The 27,121-nt window shown below is 41.8% G+C and overlaps 1 protein-coding gene across 5 annotated transcripts in view; it reads right to left on the bottom strand.

The window, feature by feature from the left end:
• The window catches only part of LOC129829200 (vesicle transport through interaction with t-SNAREs homolog 1A-like), a 170,054-nt gene that overhangs the window by 126,508 nt on the left and 16,425 nt on the right, over positions 1-27,121 (bottom strand). For 4 of the 5 annotated variants that reach the window (XM_055890818.1, XM_055890819.1, XM_055890820.1 and 1 more), the window contains exon 4: positions 2,594-2,671. The exons of the other annotated variant lie outside the window; for it this stretch is intronic. In XM_055890818.1, the coding sequence (XP_055746793.1) occupies positions 2,594-2,671 (78 nt within the window). The remainder of the gene's footprint in view (positions 1-2,593; positions 2,672-27,121) is intronic. 5 annotated transcript variants of the gene reach the window in all.

The raw sequence follows: 27,121 nt of genomic DNA, 5'->3' as shown, positions 1-27,121 counted from the left end.
TTATCGCAGGGCCAACACTCCATTTTCAGAACTCCCCAATTTACTTAGCTATAAATCCTTGCCATGTAACGAATAGATTTGTGACTGGTAATGATCCGTTTAGCCAGAGCTATATGAAATGATCCTGAACTCTTTCAGATCGTCAGGAATTAAATTGACCGACTTGCCCAAGCTCCCCCATCTTTCCCATCCTCTCTATCGCTCCCGTCTTGTTCGATCAAAAAAAAAATAATAATAAAAAAAATAACATGACGTTCCGAGCACTCCACTCACAGCAAGACCAAGTGTTATCTCCAGAAGTTTTTAAAATGGAAATGAGGTAAATGTGGCACCATGGTAAATAGAAAAATGTGCGTGTGTGTGTGTGTGAGACAACGTCTGTTTTACAATGTACAAACATTAGAATTCTGATAATTGACTCAACTTATAGTACAAATGTTATGCTTTGAGCATTCAAGATTCTGAAGCAACTACCTAAGGAATAGGTAAACACCAAACCACAGGGCTATGGTTACTGAGCAATACAATGGTTTAAAGATGCCATAAGTTTGTTCTAGATCTATAAATCCCCATTTATTTTTTGAATAACTGTTGTATTTTGTATTTAATTTTTTTATTTGCTAATACACGTTTCCTAAATGTGTCTTACTAAATGTCGACTTTCTTCTCTGGTTCAGGGACAATTTGCCTCCCCGTGCTTTCCATTCGTCCTTCAGGGTTATTAAATCACTTGAGAAAATACAAGGTTTTGTCCGAAACCATGGAGGATATTGACTTTGTGGCTGAATGACAAAACATGTATTATAATTAAACTACAACAACAACATTCCTTGACATGTTAGCTCTCTACAAAAAAAAATGGGATTACTTGAAGGCTGGACAAATGAATTATCTTACAATGTACTTCAAGACACATTCACCCAGAGATTTAATAGTAGGGAGGTGATATCATTTCAAATAATGATATCATCGTTCAACAAAGCAGCATAACAGACTAAAAACAACTTAAAATGCATGCATCTTAATATTGTCCTTCTAGATGAGCTCATCGGGGTGGTTCCATTGTTTAAACAAATTATTATCCTATGAAAAATATTCTTAGGTCTATGAATAATTATTTCAATAATGGGGTTCATCATCAATTGTTTTTAATGAAAGGGAAATATATATATATATTTGAAATGTGGGTCATAATTCTTTTTTTTCTTTTCCCTTTGACAAGATTTTGATAGGAACCATCACCGTCTTGAATGTGACAGTTCTGGCAGCAAATCCACTTCCAACTTCTGTATAAAATGTCAGAGTCACTTCTGTGTCTCACTAATTTGCAGGGAATATGCATATCCATTACACATCTCGGCTAGCGATACATATGTTTGCAAGATGTGCAGTGCATGGGTCATCATTGAAATGGTAATAAGGAAGCTATCAAAAAAACGAGACAACTTTATTTAGCTCTGCTCAACTGCAGACCATCTCACTGTACTTTTACAAAGTACTGAGGGACTAAATGTGCCTACGTGCATATTTCTCCCTCTGTGTTTGTCTGTGTGTGACTGAGACACGCGGCAACTATTGCAAAGTTGACAGGATCATTTAAGGTAATATATAATTAGTCAAAGGACGCTGGTCAGAGTTGTGAGTGTCTGTTTGTGAGTGGCAGCTGTGCAGGTGAGATACAGGCACCACGTCAAGTGTTAAAAATATGGTTTGTGTAGCTGTTGTGGTGTTTCTTTTTTGACGCAGCACTTCAGACATAATACAAAACAATCAAAGTTTAAAGAACATGTGGCATATTTTGGGCAATTAAAAGCACTATTTAAGATCTTTGCTTTTGTTTTTCCCTTTCTCATATTCAATATGACTGAATCAATACAGTTTTTGAAGGCATTGTTCATTTCCCACGTCTTATAATTTTGTGACAATGGAAGAAATATGGCTAATTTGCTTTTTATCTGCTGTTTGTAATCCATTGTATTGAACTCCAGCACAGTTTAAATGAAACGTTAAATTACATTTCAATGTTCATTGCAAAATTCACCATACAACTTTTCATGAATGTGAATACATTTAACTGTAATTGCATAGAATTATAATATTAAATTTGACGATTTTCAATATCACTTGCAACAAACTATAACGAGTAAAATATAAAAACTGTCAGTGACTTTTTGATACTAATGCTTATAAACATTGAACCTGAGAATCCTATTTATCCTGAGTGTCTGCATTGTGTGGTTTCGCCACCCCTGGTGTTTAAAGGAGTGTGAAAGACACCGTTTGTGGGGAGGATGTTGGTTGTGTGTTTGTGTGCGGCTGATAGTGTGTTGGTGAAGGATAAGTACACAGACGGCTGGAGAACAACTGTGGGGGGGTTGCCCCAATCTGGCATTACCCAGATGCTGGGCCCAGGCCTGGAGCCCATTCAGACCCTGGGCAGCTTTGCATTAAACAGTGTTCCTTCCGCATGACTTAGTGCCAATGCTGCGGTGGCCCTGTTGGCCCTAGGAGGTGCCCCGGGAGGCCCTGACCCTTTCACACCCAGGGCCAGCCACCCACACTGGGGACCGGAGGGGCTTGATTAGCACCTTACCTGACTCTCCGAGGAGCCAGCGTCTTCCCCCAGGAGCTCGTTCCGCACCTCATCACTGTAGGCGATACGTGACCTTTTCTGCAGGGGGAGGAGGAAGAGGAAGGAGAAGAAGATGAAGACAGAAGAGGAGAGAACAGAAGAGGGGAGAAAGAAAACAGCGGGGCGGGGGTGGGGGGGAATAAGCCTTAGTGGAGTTGTCTTGGAAAAACATAACAGGCATTTCTTAAGCACGAGAGCCCCCTAATGGACCCGACTGTCAAAAAAAAGGCAATGCACCTGCGGTTGTGTGTGTGCACACTTGCGAAGTGATCTAGTACCAGTGAAATTGTAGAGATGTCCCCCTTTCCCACTTAAATAAACACAATCTGAAGAATAAAACCAACTACGGAGGGCTCTGGCACAGGGGCAGGGGCGGGAGATGTACAAGGAAAGTAGCACTCGTCAGCGCTAAACCTTTTCTGGGGGCTGTCACTGCTGTCAGCACAGTGCAGTGGCAGGCTCTGTGATATTGCCGATACTGGGACTTAGACAGGGAATAATTCATCACCCATTGGCGTTCCATCAGATTTGGGATCCCTCTCCCTCTCCTCTTCAGAAGGGGTGGGAGAGGGAATGCCATGTCCCCCCCCAAAAAATGACAAACACTCCTCAGTGTGCCACCTCCGATGCTGAAGGAGCAGGCCATGTGTAGCGCTTGTTTACAGACACCAACAGAAAAAAGAGCCCGCTTCAAATGCCCTCCAAACTATATACACAACAGCGGAGAAAGAGAAACTGTTTACTGAGCCTCCTTGTCTTTTCTTCTCTTTCTGCCTTGACAGGACTTCTGTGTGGGCAGTGTGAGGAGAGCAAAATCACTGGGAAATATGGGCCTAAAAATTGGCACATCTATCCTAAGATCTTTCGAGACTCCTGCTTTTGCCAAATATTTTGTCTATTTCCTGTTTAGAATTTGTATTTAGAAGTTCAATCTAAAAATCACATTGTTTAACAAATATAGTAACAGTGCTACAGTATTTTTGAAGAAATAAGAATCAAATCTCTAAATCATTCATTGAAATAAAGTAGAGAAAAATATATAAATATGTGTGTCACCACGTTTTTTAAAAATTTATTTCCCCGTAAACTTGACCAGTGAGTGGAAAGCCATCAGGGAAGTGATTTGTGTTGTTATTGTGACCGTGAGGGACACAGCCACAAGAGTAATTACCGAGTTGTCTGGGAAGCTGATTGACCAGGGCGACAAGCGAAAAACCATTGGATAAAGTGAAGCCCCCAAACAACACACTTTACAGGCATCAACTGAGCCACGGGGACCTGTGCTAACCACCGAAGGAACGACTGCGGGGAACAGCGGAATTCACAATGACCCAAATCAAAAACACAGCACCGCCATAGAACACGCACAGATACAATCGAATGCCTTCACAATCCAAATGACAACATTTGCATCATTGTTGCACATGAAGTGTTAATACCTTTTTTTGCGAGCATCGACTGGATTCCCCCCCCCCCTCCCCCCCCCTCTGTGATTTGAACAATCCATTTGTGCAAACAAAATTATTCAAATACATCATTAAGAAATTTTGGACAGGATTAATTCTACCCCTAACTGGAAGTACAATTAGCCTTTCTTCCAAATGTGCAGGTTATGACAAAGTTAAGGCATGTTGTTAGTGTGAGTACAAAGACAAACATCAATCTGGAACAGGCAGACAGCGTAGAGTCATGTTTTGCAGGGATAACACCCACATCTCATTTTAGTGGAGCGTCATCTTAAAGAGCCGCAGCGTAACTTAGGAGAAAAAGACGGGTTGCCAGTAATTGAGACTAGAAGCCTGGGAGAAGGCTTGATTTGAGTACGCAGAGCCTGACGTCTTCTTCAAACCCCGCACAGTTTTGGGGTATTTCTAAATAGCTGTTTGTTACTGCCAAGAGTATCAACAGTTTCCACGATGAACGCAGCACAAATAAAACAGAAAATAAAACGAGCTGCAAATGCAACTGAACCAAAGCCTACTGCTGCTCCCTACCCATTTACTTTTTGGTTTGAATCCCCCCCCCCCCCCCGGAAAAAAAAGCATAACCCTTAGAGTGATTATTCCCTTTTTCATTTGATGTAAAACAAGAGCAGCTGTGGAATATTGACTGCCTCACCCATTGATAGACTTTGATTACCGGTTGGGGTGTTATGCAAATAAGTGCACCTCAAACGGCTATCTCCATTTGATAATGTTTTGTCATGTGTGACTTTTTGAGATCACACTAGTGAGCATAATTGATTGAGAAAGATCTATATATTTGATCGGGGTATATCGTGGTCTATAGTAACTAAGGTCATTCCAAAAATCTCCAAAAAGAAGGTCTAAATCGTAGTTATTTAAAAAGAAAACAAAACCCCAAAAGAACTGTTCAGAAAGACAATGTCGAAAGTTTCTCATCCTAGTGTGTTGAAGACGGAGCGGGAAAAATGGAAATGACTAAAGGAACATGAAACCAGGCGACGAGGCTTTGTAATCTAAAAAGAATGAGCACGTTCATAAGATACCTTATTGCCATAGAAAATACATCTTTCTTTATCCTTTTCGAAAAGGTCTTTCTTCTGTCACTTTTTCTAATCTTGGGTGAGACTTTGCTTCTATTCCCGGAAGCACAAAAGTACAAAAGATCCATCGTTATGCAAAGTGGCCGTCTTCTTTTTTAAAAACTCCACACGTATCGTCAAACGCGAAACGGAGGTTTTGGTGTCCTGTCAAAAAAAACACACACCTGTCTAACCTCTGTTGACATCGATGGCAGAAGAAAGAGTTTCTTTAACCCATCCAAACATAATTCTATATGCATGCATAATAACTCATACTGTAAGATATGCTAATCAAGAACAATATCAGAGCTGGAAATTATATTCATGCAATTATGACCCAAACATTTTTTTTAAGTGTTATTATACCATTTTTGTTTACATGTTAGTTTACATGTTTACATGTTACTAGTTATATATCATTACTTTTCAGTAAAATAATAATTCGAAACAAACAAATCACAACCAGTACTTCACTTACATGAACATTAGGCTGAAGTGGACAATAATTTCAACACCCTTGGTTCATAGACCCAATTGACATTAGTCGCCTTTAAAAATGTTTTCAAAAGTCCACCTCTTAAAACTATCAGAATCATTTCAACCAAATAAACTCATCTTCATTGGTAAACAAGTTTTTTTGGGGGGTGGGGCCGCCCCAACTAGCCTCCTCTCTCTATACCCGTTGCAACAAGCGACACAAGGGCGTGCAAATAATTGTTTTGCCTGGAAAGCTGAAAAACATAAACAGTTCATTAGATGGGATATAAAAGGCGTAAAAATACCCAGGGGCAGGGTGTAATGAGGGGCCCTGAAGTTACTCTGCAGATGCTTTTTCCTCCACTTTTCCACTCATTCTTTTCATCCCGAGCACACGGCTGGTGGCGTGAAGAGTAATTAACGATATTGAATTTACAAAAGTGTGTTTCATTACATCTTTCTCAACAGTGGGAGAGCGGCAGGCCATTTACAACAAAAAAAATTTACTTAAATAGCACTTTTGCCACGACTCGGTGTCAGCTGCAAATTGTCATTTAACCTTTAATTTGCTGCTAATCAGCTCCACATACTGTTGAAGAGGAATCGGCATAGAAGAAAAACCCAGTCGAAAAAGTAGAACATTTACTCCAAAATATTCATCAACAATAACACTCAATTATTATGACTGTATTGTTATCATTAATACCACTACTCTCCTATTAAAAACCTTAGTGAAACGTGGCCACAAAGTAGACAAAAGAAAACCCACAAGCGCACAAAAACTGAAAACGCCACATCACTTCCTAGTCCCTACTATTGTGTCCCTGTGATATGTTCTCAGGTGATAGTGGTTCTTTTCTAGTTCCCCAGAAGCGGGGCAGAGGTGGCTGAGGGTGGCGCGGCGTTAAAAAGGAAGCAGAGATCTTTAAGCAGGCAGAAGAATCACAACAGCGTCTTCAATAATGCATCTCATCCTGGCAGGGGGTTTAACACTCCACTGGCACAAAGAACAGCTCTCACACACAATTGTTGTTCTTGTGTCACCTCCTCTCCTTTAAGACAAACAAATTGGCAGAGGTTGTTCAATTAAGTAAGTGCTTCTTTTTGGTGCATTTGATACATTATCAGATAAAGGCAAGCGGCGACAATTGAGATTGTCACAGGAGGGGTTTTCTGTGCCTTTGTTTTGATTTTTGGTTTCATCAAATCCACTACTCCTGTCTATCTATCATCAGAGGGAGTGTGTACTTGTGTGTATGTTTTTATGTGGAATAAAGGCCTTGCAAGCTTGTGTGTGTGTGCGCGTGTGTGTGTATGAGATACCTCCTTCAGAAATTGTCTGTATGTGTGTGCACGTTCTGTGTGTGTGTGTGTGTGTGTGTGCGCGCGCACTGGCCTGTGTGTTTTCTTAATATGACTGCAACAGTAGTAGGGAACCTAAGCCGTAGATATCAGCACGGGGCCCTCTCATTAGCGCACAGGTTGGCGCTTTTGTGGCTTTAACACACACACGGCATTGTGTTTCACAGGCATGAAAAGACTACATGAATCTCACCAGAGCTACAACAGAAACACAAATAAACTCAAATGACCAAGGATAACAATAGCAGAGGAGCTATAAACACATTTAAACTGGGCTGAGGGTGGAGGAATTGTCCCATATGACAACGTGCACTCAATCCATTTCAAAGGGCCTTCATGTCATTTCAGCATGAAAATAATATTGTGTATGTCCATAAATACTAAGTACATACAAGAAACATAACGAAATGGGTCAGACTTGCACTTTCAACGTTTAAATGTATTACATTGAAAACAAATTTGTACTTAACCAGGCAACATTACACAATATTTAGATAATATAATATTACATCATATTATGTTACAATATGTCATATAGTGATGTAAAAATGTGATGTTAGGGGATAGCCTTTGTTTAATGGGATATTGTTATGATGGGGTCTTTTACTCTTCCACCACTGTAATACGTGCGCTAGATTTTCCTGTCAAAGTCGTTTCTATTGTTTAAGTAGAGCCGAGATCAGTCAATAAGCCTAACGACTGTACCCGCAAAGCAAGAGGGTGAGCGAGAGAGGAGAGAAAAAAAACGATCGCAACTGAACTCTAAACAAAAGAGCCAATTCAAGGGGCTTTGATTGAAGAAACGGCATATACTTTTTGAAGGCCGGGGAATCATCTCTCAATGGTTATTTCTTTAAGGCATGAGGGCCGATTAAACCCAATATTAAAATACGGAAGCAGTTCTAATGAAAAATCAAAAGCCTGGCTTCTTCCCCCCCCCCCCCCGCTCTTTCTCTCTCGCTCTCTCTTTCTCTTCTTCTCACAGTACATGAATCCCGGGTTGTATGAGGGAAGAGGAGAGCCAGGCCCTGGCGTCGGTGGTGCAAACACACAGACAGCAGTGCAGAAATCAATAGAGGAGAGCCGTCGGGGAGGCAGCCGGGCGAGAGGAACCAGAGCGGGGCCCGCTCGGATCACAACGCTGGCTTCTGGCGTGCAGTGGGGAATAAAAGTGGGCCTCCCCGGGTCAGCGCCAGAGAAAAAGGTGAGATTAGAGGGGAATGGATGAGGGATTTCGGGGGGGGGGGGGGGGGCCACACGGTACGGGATACCTGGCGAGCCAGGGACCAATCGGCCCATTAGCCTGTGGCTACCTACATATGGTTCACTGAACCCTCCACTGAGAATATTTTTTATTTTCTTTTGCGTGAATCTGTCTTTCTTTTCTTTTTCTTTTTTTTAAAAGAAGACCTTCACTTTTAACCCTTTCTCCGAATTGGAGAGTGTTCTCTTTTGACCTCGATTTATGATTCATCGTTGTTTGATGTCTATTCTCTGAGTGTTATCTCAAAAAGGTATAAAGTTAGACACAAAGAAAGAGATGCGGGGCCCATATATCGTTGGACTGCTATTGTTTGTGTGTGCGTGCCCAACTGCATCCGTCTATGGAAATGCACAGAAGACTTCCTCTGTCCCTCGCCTTTCTTCGGAGTAACGTGACCATTGTCTGGACTGAATGCCTCCAGGCTCCCTTATTACCATAAGAATAAAGCAGCACGCATAGGGGCTTAGTCACATCATTAACTCTATACATCTATGTATACTGTCTTATTCCACTGATCAGACCACATTCAAATGCAGATGAGGTCCGTAGGTCCCTTCCAGCAGAGCCATTCCAACATGTGCCCTTGTGAACTTCCCTACACACTTCCCGGCGCGATGGGAATCCACCGATTTTGTGGCGGAATTCGGACCAGTTGTGCGAACTATACAGACATGGCCAATTGAGGGTTGATGGGGGGGGTCTTGTTCACCTCTTTCACATGGATTCCAACAAGCCATAGAAAGGACACAGACAACAACGTCAGATACTCATCCTAAGAGTAAGTGTGCAGGTAAGTTCGCCAGGGCATAGGGCTAGTCTAAGGGGACATTCATATTATAAACACAGTGCAAGCAATATGCATGTGAATACCTGTCTCATTAATGTTTGGAGTAACTGCTACAGGTTGGCAGGTGCACAACGCAGTAATTCCATATGGATATACTCACGTCATCTATTCCACGTGTATTACAACACATAAGAAACCATGTTAGCTCTAGGTTTTGAACTACTCACATGAATAAGAATTTCATTCTAAGCATAATTAGGAGTTGAACCAAAACCTATAAACCACTGAAATCAAATGACAAGATATGAAGTGATTTACCGATTAGGCTATACTTTATTTTACAGTCCACTTTTTCACCAGATATTAGCTTAGCAATTACAATGACCTAATTAATCACATTTTTAGTTTCCTTGGAATTATAAACAATCAGCCCTTTGTACCATTTGGTATTGGGAGTTGAAATGTTTTGTAGCAACAAGTAAACATGATCAAATTACTTCTTACCAAGTAAATACCAGCTGAAACAAGACTGTGAAATGAAGTGATACCCTGAATTCTGACTTAAATCCCATTTTGAGCGCAACACGTGAGCAATTCCAATTTTATCTACCATGTGATGTCAATGAATTGTGTAAAGATGCAAACACAAAAAAGTACAAATAAGTGAAGCCAAATAAAACAGAAGTGTTTAGTTTCACTGTGGGTGTGAGTTGATGCTCTGATGGCGACCAACCTCTGGGATAAATGAACAAATCCTTAATTCATCCTCTACAGTGTAATTTTGATCAAGGCCACAGCAAGATTCCTCCGCAGGCTTCAAAACCAGCCGAGAAACGACAAAATTGTCGGTCGCAAAGACCAAAAGCAGTTTCTTTTTCTTTTGCATGCTCCCCATTAGAAGCACTTAAGCAAGACCAAGAGAAATGCAATTCGATGGGGGAAACTTTGTTTCCATTTACAGATGGAAAACTGTAGATGTCAAAGTTTTCCCTTTCTTTCCCGCTCTCTCTCCAGACTCGTTTCTTAAAGGAACCCCCCCCCCCCACCAAAAAAGAGGAAAAAGCCCCCCAAAAAACAGCGGAAAAACAAGACTACTAGATGTATTCATAATGCATTTCATTAAAATTTCATGACTTTTTCATACTTAAGCCAGTCTGGAAAAAAATATAATAATCTGTCACCTATTCAAGGCCCTCTTGTCAGTGCATCACTTGGGTGTGGGTGTCACGTGTCAATTCAGGTTTACATTGGTGCGTGGAACAGGCTTGAGGCCCTGAAACAAGGGCGAGGACAGCACTGGGAGGATTGGGGAGAGGATGGGAAGGGGGGGGGGGGGGTGATATTATATCCCCATGTTTTTATGCTTCCCCCTTATTATCTTTAGTCCCCTCTCAGTCAAGTCACTCAATCAAATAAGCCCTGAGGACAGAGAGGACCTGCGAGGCCCTTACTCCAGGCAGACATGTCTAACAGTACTGATCACTGTCAGTGGGGAGGGTGACGTTCTCTGCGTTGGAGAGGACCCCAAGATAAGCGAAAGGAAATACTCGCATCAATGAATAATACACACTACAAGACACATTCACACACACATACAAATGTAGGATCTTAATTTGAGCCAGTTTGCTACAGCAGGAAAATAACCTAGCGTCAATAGGAAAAGTGAATTATAATGAGGATTGTAATTAATGGACATTTTTGAAGGGGTTGATAGATTTTTAATAAGGGAAAATCAAGTGGAAATTAACTTCAGAATCTTTTTAAATCTCAAATAGACTACAAGTTAATGCAACAGAGTGATCAAATTAAGATCCTACATCTATAATACAGTGCCTTCAGAAAGTATTTATACCCCTTGACGTATTCCACATTGTTGTGTTACAGCCTGAATTAAAAATTGATTAAATAGTTTTTTCTTTCTCTCACCTAATCGACACATAATATCCCATCATGACTAAGCGAAAGCAAGTTTAGATATTTTTGCACATTTATTGAAAATGAAATACAGAAATATCTAAATAAGTATTCACACCCTTTTGCTATGACACGACAAATGTAGCTCAGGTGCATCCAATTTCCTTTGATCATCCTTGAGATGTCACTGCAACTTGGAGACTGTGGCCAATTCAATTGTTTGGACATGATTTAGAAAGAAACACACCTGTATAGGTCCCACAGTTGACTATACCATGAAGTCCAAGGAACTGTCTATAGATCTCCGCGATTTGTGATGAGACATAGATCTTAGGGAAGGGTATACAAATATTTCTAGAGTGTTGAAAGTTTCCTAGAGCATAGTGGAAAATTAAAAAAAATATGGAACTACCCAGACTCAAAGTTATGATGGACTGTCATTTCTCCTTGCTTATTTGAGCTGTTCTTGCCATAATATGGACTTGGTCTTTTACCAAATAGGGCTATCTTCTGTATACCACCCCTACATTGTGACAACACAACCGATTGGCTCAAACGCATTAAGGAAAGAAATTCCACAAATTAACAAGGCACACCTGTTAATTGAAATGCATGCCAGGTGACTACCTCATTTTATTTATCCATTATTTTACCAGGTAAGTTGACTGAGAACACGTTCTCATTTGCAGCAACGACCTGGGGAATAGTTACAGGGGAGAGGAGGGGGATGAATGTGCCAATTGTAAAATGGGGATTATTAGGTGACCGTGATGGTTGAGGGCCAGATTGGGAATTTTGCCAGGACACCGGGGTTAACACCCCTACTCTTACGATAAGTGCCATGGGATCTTTAATGACCTCAGAGAGTCAGGACACCCGTTTAACGTCCCATCCGAAAGACAGCACCTTACACCTAGCAGTGTCCCCAATCACTGCCCTGGGGCATTGGGATCTTTGTTTAGACCAGAGGAAAGAGTGCCTCCTACTGGCACTCCAACACCACTTCCAGCAGCATCTGGTCTCCCATCCAGGGACTGACCAGGACCAACCCTGCTTAGCTTCAGAAGCAAGCCAGCAGTGTTATGCAGGGTGGTATGCTGCTGGCAATGAAGCTGGTTGAGATAATGCCATGGGTGTGCAAAGCTGTCAAGGCAAAGGGTGGCTACTTTGAAGAATCTAAAACACATTTTGATTTGTTACACTCTTTTGGTGACTACATTTTTTTGAAGAATCTCAAATATAAAATATATTTTGATTTGTTTAATACTTTTTTGGTTACGACATGATTCCATATGTGTTATTTCATAGTTTTGAGGTCTTCACTATTATTCTACAATGTCGAAAATAGTAAAAAATAAAGAAAAACCCTTGAATGAGTAGGTGTGTCAACTTGACTGGTACTGTATAGTTATCCATTTTGAATTCCGTCTGTAACACCAAAATGTGGAATAAGTCAAGGGGTATGAATACTTTGACGGCACTGTACATACCATTAAAGACACATTTTTGCAAGAGAATTTAGGAATTGATTTACCAACAGTGCATTATTCGCACATCATTGACAAATGAAAACTGATTTATCACAATCATATGAATTGTTATATCGCTTTGACCACAGCAATTGGCTGATTATCACACTGACAGAGCAAACTGTACTGCAATTTCTCAATGCTTCAGTTCCTCATGTGTCCGGGTAAGAGAACCATCACAACACTGTTGGAGTAACCAGGACTCTTCTCCCCTTCTGGTGACTCAGTCCTTCACCCACCACCATTACACCACACCAAAAACACTCTCCCAACAGTGAGACTGTAGAGGTTGATCCATTAGAGGCTGCAAGCCCCATCTTTGTGTCCAAAAAAAGGAGAAGTCTTTTTACTCAGTCAATCCACAAGAAGCTCGGGAAGAGCTGCTGTGTAGAACGGCTTCAAAATGAAAGGCAGAATTCATAAGCGGAGAAAAATCTAGATTGTTAACATCTTAAATCTGCGTTCGGCTCTGAAGAAAGAGAGAGAAAAAAATTCCCTCAATCCAGGCAATTTCCATAAGAAATAGGATATTTTTCATCTGGATGTGTGACTGGACTTTGGCGCTATTGATGACTTGTTAATAACTACGAGGCATATAAATCATAATCTGCATTAACTCCTTAATGGTACACAACGAAGACTGAAATGTTTGAGGGAGGACAAGCGCAGACGAGCCAATTTAAGGGGATTTATAGTGTCTAACATCCAACTAATGTTGGTCTGTCATGTTTTGTTTGTAGAAGTCGCTGTAATGGAGGATTGGGTGCAAATTACACAGAACTCCCTAGCTGGATTACAAGGACGTTGTGCCATGATCAGCTAAGTACAGTGCTTGTTCAATATCCCGTCAAACCTATATGTAATACCATAATTATGAAGCATCTTCGATTTAAAATGTGAAGAATTCTGGATGGCGCTTAAACTAGATATATTTTGAGAAAGGACAGCAGGACATTCTAATAAAGTGGCTTTACAAACCTTTGGTGACAGTCTTTTCTCCGTTACATTCTTAACAGAGCCCATAAACATAAGTTCAGGAGAACTAAGTACCAAAGTTCTACAGTCTCCATGACCATGAACGAAGACCTCATTTATACACTACTAAATGTACCATGGACAAGTTGGTATGTGTTTTTCTTCTTCAATCCCCCATATTAAAGAAAAAAAAGGAATGAGCCAGTTCTATGCAGGCATAGATACAATTAAACACAAAAAAAATTTAAGTGAGAAGCTGGTCTGAAGCCGAAATTTTTCTCATCAGCACCACAATGCCTACTTCGCCCATGCTCTACCAAGGTTTTCTAGCACACTTTTTTGACATGCTACAGTCAGGCCCAAAATGATTGGGACCCTTGATAAAGATGAGCAAAAAAAAAAAGACTATGAAAAAAATCTTGTTTCAGAAAACTAGGCATATTTCGCGCGTCACTACTTCACGGGAGAGCCATTTGAACATAACTTTATTTATTTATCAAAATGATATTTTTGCCAGAAATGCCTTCTGGAACATGTGAATTTTCATGCGCCTCAATAACAAACGTGTATGCCATCTGTGAATACGAATAAAACATTTAAAAGTGTCGAGCCTAGTTGGTTTATCCACAGAAAAAGCCAGCAACCAATCCGCTAGCCATGATTGGCTGCGATAATGAGTGGGCTGGACATGCAGAGAAATTAGTTTGGATTGGTCTGCCATGTAGCACGCTTCTGTCTATAACATGAGCTGGTCAGTATGTGTAGGTAATCCTTTCTAACGTGGCTTTATTGAAAGATATCGCGTAGTAGAACTGCATAAGTGTTGCTCCCCGCTTTCTGGAAGACCGAGTTTTGAAATGAGGAATGCACAGTGCATTTAGAGAATGATAGCTAAGGAGATGGACAAAATCATGTCGTTTGATTGCAAATATGCAGACAGAGTCGAAAAGAGAACACACATAAGGCTCATTGTATAAAACACCTGTCTACGGATTACATCTTCAAACTAAGGGCAACCATGGTATCTGTGACAGAGGGAAAAGTGTCCATCCAAGTACATAACCAGTCAAAAGTTCAAACACCTACTCTTTATTTTTTACATTATAGGAAAATAGTGAGGACACCAAAACTATGAAATAACACATATGGAATCATGTAGTAACCAAAAAGGTGTTTAACAAATCTACATTTATTTTATATTTAAGGTTCTTCAAAGTAGCCATCCTTTACCTTGATGACAGCTTTGCACACCCTTGGCATTCTCTCAACCAGCTTCATGAGGTAGTCACCTGGAATGCATTTCAACTAACAGGTGTTCCTTCTTAATGCGTTTGAAACAATTAGTAGTGTTGTGACAAGGTACGGGTGGAACACAGAAGATAGCCATATTTGGTAAAATACCAAGTCCATATTATGGAAAGAACAGCCAAAAGGCATATGGAAGAAGTGTTTCTTCTTATCGAAACAATTAAGAACATAATTTAAAACCAAAGAAGAAGCAGAGATTGTGCTATGACCTGGTCTGACACATAACTGATGTACATTTAGAATACATTTCGTAGTTAAAAAGGATCTAAAAAGCGTATTTTACAAGGATTCTTGAATTTGGAAATGGGGTAATATTTATTTTGGTCACACGGGTCTCCACCTTTGTTAAGGGGGAGTATATGGGCCGCAATCCAGACCCTGGGGAAAGTGCCAGAAATATTTGTAAGTTAAAAAAAAAGGTGTAAAACAATTCTGCATATCAGAAGAGCAGAAAAGCTGCAGCAAGTAAGGATCAAGCAAATTAGCCCCAGTGGATTATTATTTATTTTTTTAAATCTATCTATATGCACACATATTCATATATATACACACACATACAATTAAAGACGGAAGTGTACAAACACCTTAGCCAAATACATTAAACACAGTTTTTCACAATTCCTGACATTTAATCCAAGTAAAAATTCCCTGTTTTAGGTCAATTAGGATCACCACTATTTTAAGAATGTGAAATGTCAGAATAATAGTAGGGAGAATGATTTATTCAAGCTTTTATTTCTTTCATCACATTCCACAGTCAGGTTTGTAGGCCTCCTTGCTCATGCACTTTTTCAGTTCTACCCACACATTTTCTATGGGACTGAGGTCAGGGCTTTATGATGGCCATTCCAATATCTAGACGTTGTTGTCCTTAAGCCATTTTGCCACAACTTTGGAAGTATGCTTGGGGTCATTGTCCACTTGGAAGACCCATTTGCGAACAAGCTTTAACATTCTGACTGATGTCTTGAGATGTTGCTTCAATATATCCACATAATTTCCCTTCCTCATGATGACATCTATTTTGTGAAGTGCACCAGTCCCTCATGCAGCAAAGCCCCCCACCACATGATGCTGCCACCATCGTGCTTAACGGTTTTTCTCTAAACATAACGATGGTCATTATGGCCAAACAGTTCTATTTTTGTTCCATCGGGCCAGAGGACATTTCTCCAAAAAGTACGATCTTTGTCCCCATGTGCAGTTGCAAACAGTAGTCTGGCCTTTTTATGGCAGTTTTGGAGCAGTGGTTTCTTCCTTGCTAAGTGGCCTTTCAGGTTATGTCAATATAGGACTCATTTTACTGTGGATATAGATACGTTTGTACCGGTTTCCTCCAGCATCTTCACATGGTCCTTTGCTGTTGTTCTGGGATTGATTTGCACATTTCGCACCAAAGTACGTTCATCTCTAGGACACACCGCGTCTCCTTCCTGAGCGGTATGACGGCTGCGTGGTCCCATGGTGTTTATACTAACGTACTATTGTTTGTACAGATGAACGTGGTACCTTCAGGCGTTTGGAAATTGCTCCCAAGGATGAACCAGACTTGTGGAGGTCAACAATTTTTTTCTGAGGTCTTGGCTGATTTCTTTAGATTTTGCCATGATATCAAACAAAGAGGCACTGAGTTTGAAGGTAGGCCTTGAAATACATCCCCAGGCACACCATGCACAAAGTAGATGTCCTAACCGACTTGCCAAAACTATAGATTGTTAACAAGAAATTTGTGCAGTGATTGAAAAACATGTTTTAATGACTCCAACCTAAGTGCATCTAAACTTCCGACTTCAACTGTATAAATGCATGTATGTATATAATTTATTTTGACATCAATCTTGCTCAAGGCGTCTAGTACATCACAAGAGAAAGTTCTTGAAATGAAAACAAAGATTCACCAGAAATTGACGGAACTATAGGCTGGGAGAGGGGCAAGCAGCTGACTGACTGACTGACCTGGGTCAATTAAACCACAATTTCTTTCAAATAAAACAAAAATGTATTACATTTTTTTTGCATATGCAGATTTTTTGGGACGCAAAACCCACCACTGGTGTGTGTGAAATACTTGTTCTCCCCACTGTGTGTATATATACACTGCTCAAAAAAATAAAGGGAACACTTAAACAACACAATGTAACTCCAAGTCAATCACACTTCTGTGAAATCAAACTGTCCACTTAGGAAGCAACACTGATTGACAATAAATTTCACATGCTGTTGTGAAAATGGAATAGACAACAGGTGGAAATTATAGGCATTTAGCAAGACACCCCCAAAAAAGGAGTGATTCTGCAGGTGGTGACCACAGACCACTTCTCAGTTCCTATGCTTCCTGGCTGATGTTTTGGTCACTTTTGAATGCTGGCGGTGCTCTCACTCTAGTGGTAGCATGAGACGGAGTCTACAACCCACACAAGTGGTGGCTCCTGCAATTCATCCAGGAAATAATTATACATATGCATAAAATAACCCCATATCTACTGTAACATATGGTGGTGGCTGGTTCATTTCATGAGGCTATTTTGATACCACTGGTCTTGGTGCCATGGTTAAGGTCAACTGAACTGTACCCAGTACCAGGACATGTTTGCCAAAAACCTGGTTTCCTCTGCCAGGAGATTGAAACTTGGCAGCATTGGATCTTCCAGCAAGACAACCACAAGCATACATTGACATTTCACAAAGAAACTGTTAGTTGGCCACAAAATCAAAAATCTCAGTCTCCGGACATGAACCCAATTGAAAACATGTGGTTTGAATTGAAGATTGCAGGTCATAAGCTCAGACAAAGGATATCAAGGATCTGGAAAGATTCTTTATGGAGGAACGGTCGAAGATCCCTCCCAATGTGTTCTCCAATCTCAAACAACATTTTAGAAAAAATCTCAATGCCATTATCCTAGCAAGGTGAGGTATTGAAAACAGGGGTGCCAAAATTGACCCCTACCTTTTTTGGTGGGGAAAACAAATTATATATATCTGAGCAAATCTTTCCAAAAAAAGGTGCCAATTATTTGGACATGACTGTATTTTGGTTTGTTATAATTCAAACAACATGTATGCAGGTTGCTTAGCATTCAAACGTTCTCAAAACGGCCAAATTCCCACTCATGGGAGGTGCTCCCACAATGATGAAATAATGTGATTGGTACACAAGATCATGTATTGCTTTCTCTCCAACTCAGACGAAGACAATTTCCCATATACTACCATTGAGCTTTTTTTAAATGATTATTATTATAAGAAGAAAGTACGCTTTGCGTTTATAATTACATTATTAGACTATACACACAAATAAAACATTTTACACTGGTGGGCCTCCCGAGTGGCGGAGCGGTCGAGGCGTCACTACAGACCCGGGTTTGATTCCGGGCTGTATCACAACCGGCCGTGATCGGGAGTCCCATAATTGGCAGGGTTTGGCTTTACTTTGCTCATCGCGTTCTAGCAACTCCTTGTGGCGGGCCGAGCGTCTGCAGGCTGATCTTGGTCGTCGGGTGAAAGGCGTCTCCTGACACATTGGTGCAGATGGCTTCCGGGTTAAGCGGGCGAGTGTTATGAAGCGCGGTTTGGTGGGTCATGTTTAGGAAGGACGCACGACTCGATCTTCGCCTCTCGAGCAGGTTGGGGAGTTGCAGCGATGAGACAAGATCGAAATTGAGGAGAAAAAGGGGGTAAAAATGTACACTGAACAAAAATATAAAAACACAACATGTAAAATGTTGGTCCCATATTTCATGAGCTGAAAAACGATCCCAGAAATATCCAAACGCACAAAAATCGTATTTCTCTCAAATGTTGTGCACAAATTTGTTTACATCCCTGTTAGTAAGCATTTCTCCTTTGCCAAGATAATCCATCCCCCTTGACAGGTGTGGCATTATCAGGAAGCTGATTAAACAGCATGTTCATTACACAGGTGCACCTTGTGCTGGGGACAATAAAAAGGCCACTCTAAACTGTGCAGTTATATCACACAACACAATGCCACAGCTGCCTCAAGTTGAATTGTCATGCTGACTGCAGAAATGTCCACGAGAGCTGTTGCCAGATCATTTTGTTAATTTCTGTACCATAAGCCGCCTCCGTTTTTTTAGAGAAAGTGGCAGTAAATCCAACCGGCCTCACAACTGCAGACCACGAGTAACCAGGCCAGCCCAGGAACTCCATATCTGGCTTCTTCACCTGCGGGATCGTCTGAGACCAGCCACCCAGAAAAACTATATGACCAAATAATTTCTGCACAAACTGTCAGAAACCATTCCAGGGAAGCTCATCTGCATGCTTGTCGTCCTCACCATGGTCTTGATCTGACTTCAGTTCGGCGTCATAACCGACTTCAGTGGGAAAATGCTCACCACTGGCACACTGGAAAAGTGTTCTCTTCACGGATGAATCCTGGTTTCAACTGTACTGAGCAGACGGCAGACGTATGGAAGGGTGAGAGCAAGCAGTTTGTTCACAACGTTGACATCAGCAGAGAGCTCCATGGTGGCGGTGGGGTTATGGTATGGGCAGGCATAAGTTACAGACAACGAACGCAATTGCATTTTATCGATGGCAATTTGAATGAACAGAGATAGTGTGACAAGATCCTGAGGCCCATTGTTGTGCCACTCATCCGCTGCCATCACCTCATGTTTCAGCATGATAATGCATGGCCCCTTGTCGCAAGGATCTGTACATAATTCCTGGATGCTGAAAATGACACAGTTCTTCAATGGCCTGCATACTCACCAGACGTCACCCATTGAGCATGTTTGGGATGCTCTGGATCAACGTGTACGACAGCGCGTGCCAGTTCCCGCCAATATCCAGCAACTATGCACAGCCATTGAATGGCATGGGACAACATCCCACAGGCCACAATCAACAGCCTGATCAACTCGAAGCAAAGGTGACATGTGACCACCATTTTCCTTATGCAGTGCGACACCAGATACTGACTGGTTTTCAGATCCACGCCCCTACCTTTTTTTCTTAAGGTATCTGTGACCAACAGATGCATATATCTATTCTCAGTCTTGAGAAATCCATAGATTACGGACTAATGAATTTATTTCAATTAACTGATTTCCTTACAAGAACTAACTCAGTAAAATATTTTTTTGCCTATATATATATAGATATCGCGAATGATCTCTGAGAAACAGTTCAGTGCTGCTGGGTTTCAAATCAAAAGTTATCCGTCACATGCTTCGTAAACAACAGGTGTGGACTAACATTGAAACGCTTACTTACAGGCTCTTCCCAGAAATGCAGATAGAAAAGAAAGAGAATAGATACATTATAACATGAAGAATAAATACACAATGAGTAACGATAACTTGGCTATATACATGTGGCACCAGTACCTACCTAATCGATGTGCAGGAGTATACGCTAATAGTAATACATAGGCAGGGATAAAGTGGCTAGGCACCAGGATAGATAATAAACAGAAGCAGCAGCGCATGTGATGAGTCAAAGTTAGTGCAAAATCAATCAATGCAGACAGTTAACCAATAGCTACCTGTCTAACTATTTAGTCTCTTAGCTTGGGGGGAGGGGTAGAAGTTGTTCAGAGTCCTGTTGGTTCCAGACTTGGTACATCGGTACCACTTGTCGTGCAGTTTCAAAAGAGAACCGTCTATGACTTGAGTGGCTGGAGTCTGAACATTTTTAAGGCCTTCCTCTGACACCGCCTGGTATAGAGGTCCTGGATGTTTGGGAGCTCGGCCCCGGTACGCACCACCTTCTGTAGCACCTTGCGGTCGATTGCCAAGCAGTTTCCATACCAAGTGGTGATGCAGCCAGTCAGGATGCTCTCAATGGTGCAGCTGTAGAACCTTTTGAGGATCTGAGGGTGCATGCCGAATCTTTTCAGCCTCCCGAGGGGGAAGAGGCGTTGTCGTGCCCTCTTCACAACTGTCTTGGTGTGTGGACCATGATAATTCCTTACTGATGTGGAACTTGACGCTCTAGACCCGCTCCACTACAGCCCCGTTGATGTGGATGGGTGTGTGCTCGGTTGGCGTTTACTGCAGTCCATGATCAGTTCCTTTGACTTGATTTGGAACTGAAGTAAAGAAACCTATAGCTTCTGTCTCCTTGTACAAGATATCAGCGTAGAGCCCTGGGTAACTTCAGGCAGACCCGATTCTGTCGACACACCAATCGAGATGTCCTGAAATACGCTCCCTGATACACAATGGACAGTACAGACCTTTACAGAATATACTAAAAGGCCCAAGATGCTCACTGCATAGGTACGGAATTCAATAGTTTCCCTAACATAGAACACATTTTCATTGAATTATTAATACTTCCACTTGAAGGTCATTAATAATCACTTAAGAGACTATGAAATATGAAGAAAAAGGCTGTTACACAGATGGGATCGGTGCAGAAGAACGCTTTTTATTCCATTCACCTCACTGTATCAGGTGATTAAATTGTTCGTTATTTCAAGGCTGGTTGACTACGTAAACGCTTCAGAAATACATGCATTATCTCCCTGGATAGAGAGACTTGAAGCCATTCAGTCTAAAAAGGGTGTTTGTCACGCTCGACCAGTGCCATAAACTGGACAAGAAAACCAGATCGTCTTGCCTCCTCAATGTAAAATCCACCGTGAAGGGACTGTTGAACTTATGGATGTTTCAAATATCAAAAGATTTGTGAACATTGAAAAGAAAATCTATTCATTTCCTCACAAAAAAAACAGGTGAAATAGTATGACGGTTAATTAACACATTTTCTAGTTCGAAATATGTGCGATTCATTCTATAATTGACAATTGTTAACAACGGTTGTTCAACCAAGATCAACTTTACAAATGGATATTTTGTAAACCAAAGAGATTGAATGACTTTTACGACACCTACCATTTGAACCAGAATCCTTCCATTTCACTACTGTAATATACCTTACACATTTTATTTTACAAGTAAAAGGTGGAATATAAAGCACTGACATTCTAACAACAGAAAACAAATTAGGAAAATGTAAGCGGCCAAGGTCAGGAAATAGCATATTTCAAAGTTTGGACTGACAATTTCATAAGGGGTGAAATACACCCGCACACATCCACAAACAAAACACACAGTTCTGTCCGAAGGACTTCGAAGTACAGGACCTGCAAGTCAACAAACTATTCTCTACTTCCATCTCCCAAGTTTCCCAGAAGAGATGAGGTCAGAGGCAACCACAGTGATATAAGAAGCTCGTTTAGCAGGTCTCCATATATCCAGGAGAAACATCAGTATCACCTCCACCAGATAACTCAAAGCCCGAATTCCTTGAGCAACATCGCCATCTGGTGTCAGCAAAGAGGAAAGACAGCTTCTCTAGTAAATTCATGTTGGACACTTTGGGCGATTTCAGGGTGCCAAAAAGGTAGAAAATCGACATTCTCAATGCATATTCTCAAACCTAAAGTCGTAGAAATGTGGCACTCAAGCATTGTCAAGCTTGCTATTGGTCCCGCTTATAGGCTACCCACTGAGGCATTTTAGATCATAGCCACTTTAAGTGAAAACACTATGCTCAACATTCAAATATCTATGGTTTATAAATGTATTATGCCCATCTCTCAGTTGTCACCAACAGCCCATGCAGTCTGAGCTCAGCCAAAATAGATGTCGAGTGCATTTAGAGGGACGTCTGTGGACCTAGCCTCCCGATGGTGGGAAGAAACTTTGGCGGTACCTTTGAAGACGGAGGGTCTGTTTACCCGATAGGTTTCATTAAATTAAGCCTCCATTAGGCCTCTCCTCTGCCTGATCAAAGGCATCGCTAAGAGGCATGGCATTCTGCTTTCCCCGACTTAAACGCATCTCCTCTATCAAACAGTTTTTTTTTGTGTGTGTTTGGCTGATGCAAGGCCCATCTGCAGGGGTCCTCTGGCTTTTAAGACCCCATGTTTCTCTATTAACAAAATGAAGCTGTCAACCAGCAAACAAATTGCAAATGCACCTTCGGGATGTCCGTCTGATAACATGTACCCTTTAAAACATTTTTTTTTTAGCATCCGTCTGGAAAAATGGCCAGGTTATTGAGGTCAGGCTTTCCCCAGTCTGGCATAAAAGAACGGGGCTCAATCTGGCGCGTTGGGTGTCGTGAACACTTCAAACCGCAGGCGAATGAGAGGATGAGAAAGGGGGGTTAAGGGGGAAGACGCCCTAGGGAGCCAGTAGTGGGAGAAGAGGTTGAGGCCTTTATTTCCTGGGGAAGCACAACAAAGACTGCTCTTTTTATGAAAAAAAGAGGAGATGGCCTTTTTCGCAGGCTGGCACTCTTTAGAGCTGGGTGTCCTGTGCTTATCTGAAGTGGGAGCACCAGCTTTGGGGGAACTCATCAGCTTTAGCGGGAACTAGAAATGGAGCCTGAGTGAAAGTGAGATGTCCTGCTACAAATGCACCCCCCCCCCCCCCCCCCCCCCAAAAAAAACTTTTTGAGCAAATTATTTTAGCAACACAACAGGGTTTTACAGAGGCTGGGGAGGACACAGCTCCCCAATCGTAAGTATAAAAAGTTGAATAGCAATACTAAAAATTGGTTTGATCTAGTTTATCCACAATGATTAAAAACAGCACATAAATGACACAATGTTGCGCTCAGCCTCCAGTATTTATGCTGCAGTAGTTTATGTGTCGGGGGGCTAGGGTCAGTTTGTTATATCTGGAGTACTTCTCCTGTCTTATCCGGTGTCCTGTGTGAATTTAAGTATGCTCTCTCTAATTCTCTGTTTCTTTCTCTCGGAGGACCTGAGCTCTAGGACCATGCCTCAGGACTACCTGGCATGATGACTCCTTGCTGTCCCCGGTCCACCTGGCCGTGCTGCTGCTCCAGTTTCAACTGTTCTGCCTGCGGCTATGGAACCCTGACCTGTTCACCGGATGTGCTACCTGTCCCAGACCTGCTGTTTTCAACTCTCTAGAGACACCAGGAGCGGTAGAGATACTCTTAATGATCGGCTATGAAAAGCCAACTGACATTTACTCCTGAGGTGCTGACTTGCTGCACCCTCGACAACTACTGTGATTATTATTATTTGACCATGCTGGTCATTTATGAACACTTGAACATCTTGGCCATGTTCTGTTATAATCTCCACCCGACACAGCCAGAAGAGGACTGGCCACCCCTCATAGCCTGGTTCCTCTCTAGGTTTCTTCCTAGGTTTTGGCCTTTCTAGGGAGTTTTTCCTAGCCACCGTGCTTCTACACCTGCATTGCTTGCTGTTTGGGGTTTTAGGCTGGGTTTCTGTACAGCACTTTGAGATATCAGCTGATGTAAGAAGGGCTATATAAATACATTTGATTTGGTGTAAGGCCACCCTTAAATCAGACTCTACTATCAAAATAACGTTTACTTTTAGTGTAGTATAGTTTCACAGACATCTTTTTTGTGATAAGGGTATGTGACTAGGCCTATATATTTTTGTCTTAAGGGTAAGTGACTAAGAACAATTTGGAATCCAGTGACCTAGACTTACACCACTCTCTTCTCCTTCACACTTAATGTATGAGAATGTTGGCTATAAAAGGTGACAAAAAGGGTCTCCTCGCATCTAACAGCATGCGCTCAAAAGAGCATAACAGACAAAAAATGTGAGGAATGCGAATTAGCCGAAATATCCGACACAGCAGGTGTTAATTGCTTGATAATTAACCACGGCTAGTGTCGAGAGAGAAGCTAAAGATTAATCATCAGCCAATTAAATGCCCACGGCGAGGAAAGCGAGCCCTCTCAAAGACTAGAGATCTCTTCTGTGATCTGAGAGCTACCAGACTTTCAGAAGTGGAGCAACAGATCACTAGCACCTGATATTTCTCAGTTTTGCTTGCTTGTTTGTTTAATATTTCGGATCATGTTGGTAGGTGCTTTTACCAAGAAGCAATTGATATCGCATACACCTCCTGTTCAGTTTCACATTTTAAATCCATCTCTTGGAAAATGAAAGGCTAAATATCCTCACAAGTATCAAGGGGAACGATCCAGACAGAAGTTACACAGTTAAATGAAACCACAAGGAAGCTGAGGGCGTTCAGAAGTACCGTACTCAAAGCAACACAATCCCCAAATGTAAACCTGGGGATCTTAACCTTGAGATAGGGGGCCAAGAGGGCACCCTAATACAATACTTGCATCTAATGGGAGTAATGTCAGAAAGTAAAACAGGGAGCCGAAAATATGAGTTAAAGTTAAAACACTTGGCTCATCATTAAGGTTTGATATGCGTAGGGTATGGGGGGGGGGGGGGGGGGTCTAGACAGACAGGTGCGGTTTATGAATTACTAAACAAGGCCATGTTCTGTAGCATCAACACAAGCCTGCTCTCTATGGATGATACTTGAGCTTTCAAAAACAAACAAAAAAAGATCCACAGTGGACACGCCACTGACCTTCAGTTTCAGTCCGAGTGTGTGTTTGTGCACGAGTGCGTGTGTCTATTTGAGAAAGTGTGAGCCTATGTGAGAAGGTGTAAGTAAGCTCACAACTTGGCCTGTTTATAATGAATGTGCAATTGCCTGAATTCACTTACTGTACACACGCACACAAACAAACAAAACAAACATACTGTATACTTCAATTAAATGTCTCATATAGCCACCTGTCCCTTTTGATAGCCGGACATCGGCACACATTTGAGCAAATAAACACCTGTTTCAAACAAACAACGGGCCTAAAATAACTGGTTACGAGTGAACTTCAGTGAGTACTGTAAAGATTGTGCAGAAGATTAAGGAGAGCAACATCATTTCCTTGGATGAGACGGTGTGATTTGGTCGGCTCAAGTACCAACAAGATCTCATGGTCTCACTTTATTATTCAACGTTTGTCTGGAGGGAAATTAGGCTCGGGCGGTATACCCGGGTCATTTGGAAAAAGCCACTGGATGGGTTTTCAAGACAGTCAATATGTTCAAAACTATTTCTTTGAAGTTTTTCAACAAATGTTCATATTTCTTTGCTACTTACATGAATACCTGCAGTCAACTTGAGCAATACGTTAGGAGATAAAGCAGATTGCGTTCTTCATTTCACCGGTGACAATATTAGAGTAGAGACATGGATAAGAAAACCAGTCAGTATCTGGTGACCACCATGCAGCACAACATCTCCTTCACCTAGAGTTGATCAGGCGTTTGAGTGTGGTGTGTGGCAATGTTCTCCCACTCCCCTTCAACGGCCGTGCAAACTTGCTGGATATTGGCGGGAACTGGAACACGCAGCCGATCCAGAGCATCCCAAACATGCTCAATGGGTGACATGTCTGGTGAGAATGCAGGCCATGGAAGAACTGGGACATTTTCAGCATCCAGGAATTGTGTACAGATCCTTGCGACATGGGATCATTGTATCATCACGCTGAAACATGAACTGATGGCGGTGGATTAACGGCACGACAATGGGCCTCAGGATCTCGTCACGGTATGACCGTGAATTCAAATTGCCGTCAATAAATATGCAATTGTGTTCGTTGTCCTTAGCTTATGCCTTCCCATACCATAACTCCACCGCCACCATGGGGCACTCTGTTCACAACATTGACATCAGCAAACCGCTCGCCCACACAACGCCATACTGTCTGCCAACTGCCCAGTACAGTTGAAACCGGGTTTCAGCTGTGAAGAGCAAACTTCTCCAGTGTGCCAGTGGCCATCGAAGGTGAGCATTTGCCCACTGAAGCCGAAATGCAGTCAGGTCAACACCCTGGTGAGGACGGCGAGCAAGCAGATGAGCTTCCCTGAGACTGTTTCTGACAGTTTGTACAGAAATTCTTCAGTTGTGCAAACCCACAGTTTCATCAGCTGTCTGGGTGGCTGGTCTCAGACAATCCCGCAGATGAAGAAGCCGGATGTGGAGGTCCTAGGATGGCATGGTCCCACATGGTCAGCAGCTGGACGTACTAACATATTCTCGAAAACAACGTTGGAGGCGGCTTATGGTAGAGAAATGACCATTCAATTATCTGGCAACAGCTCTGTGGGATATTCCTGCAGTCAGCATGCCAATTGCACACTCCCTCAAAACTTGACATCTGTGGCATTGTGTTGTGGGACAAAACTGCACAGTTTAGAGTGGCCTTTAATTGTCCCCAGCAGACGGTGCACCTGTGTCATGATCATGCTGTTTAGGCAGCTTCTTAATATGCTACACCTGTCAGGTGGATGGATTGTCTTGGCATAGGAGAAATGCTCACTAACAGGGATATAAACAAATGTGTGCACAAAATTTGAGAGAAATAAGCTTTCTGGTATAATTTATTTCCGCTCATGAAACATTGGACCAACACTTTACATGTTGCGTTTATATTTTTGCTCAGTGTACATTATGAA

This window comes from Salvelinus fontinalis, chromosome 30, assembly GCF_029448725.1.
Source record: "Salvelinus fontinalis isolate EN_2023a chromosome 30, ASM2944872v1, whole genome shotgun sequence".
NCBI lineage: Eukaryota > Metazoa > Chordata > Actinopteri > Salmoniformes > Salmonidae > Salvelinus > Salvelinus fontinalis.
Note: the sequence above shows the minus strand (reverse complement) of the source record. Positions and strands in the feature narration are given on the sequence as shown.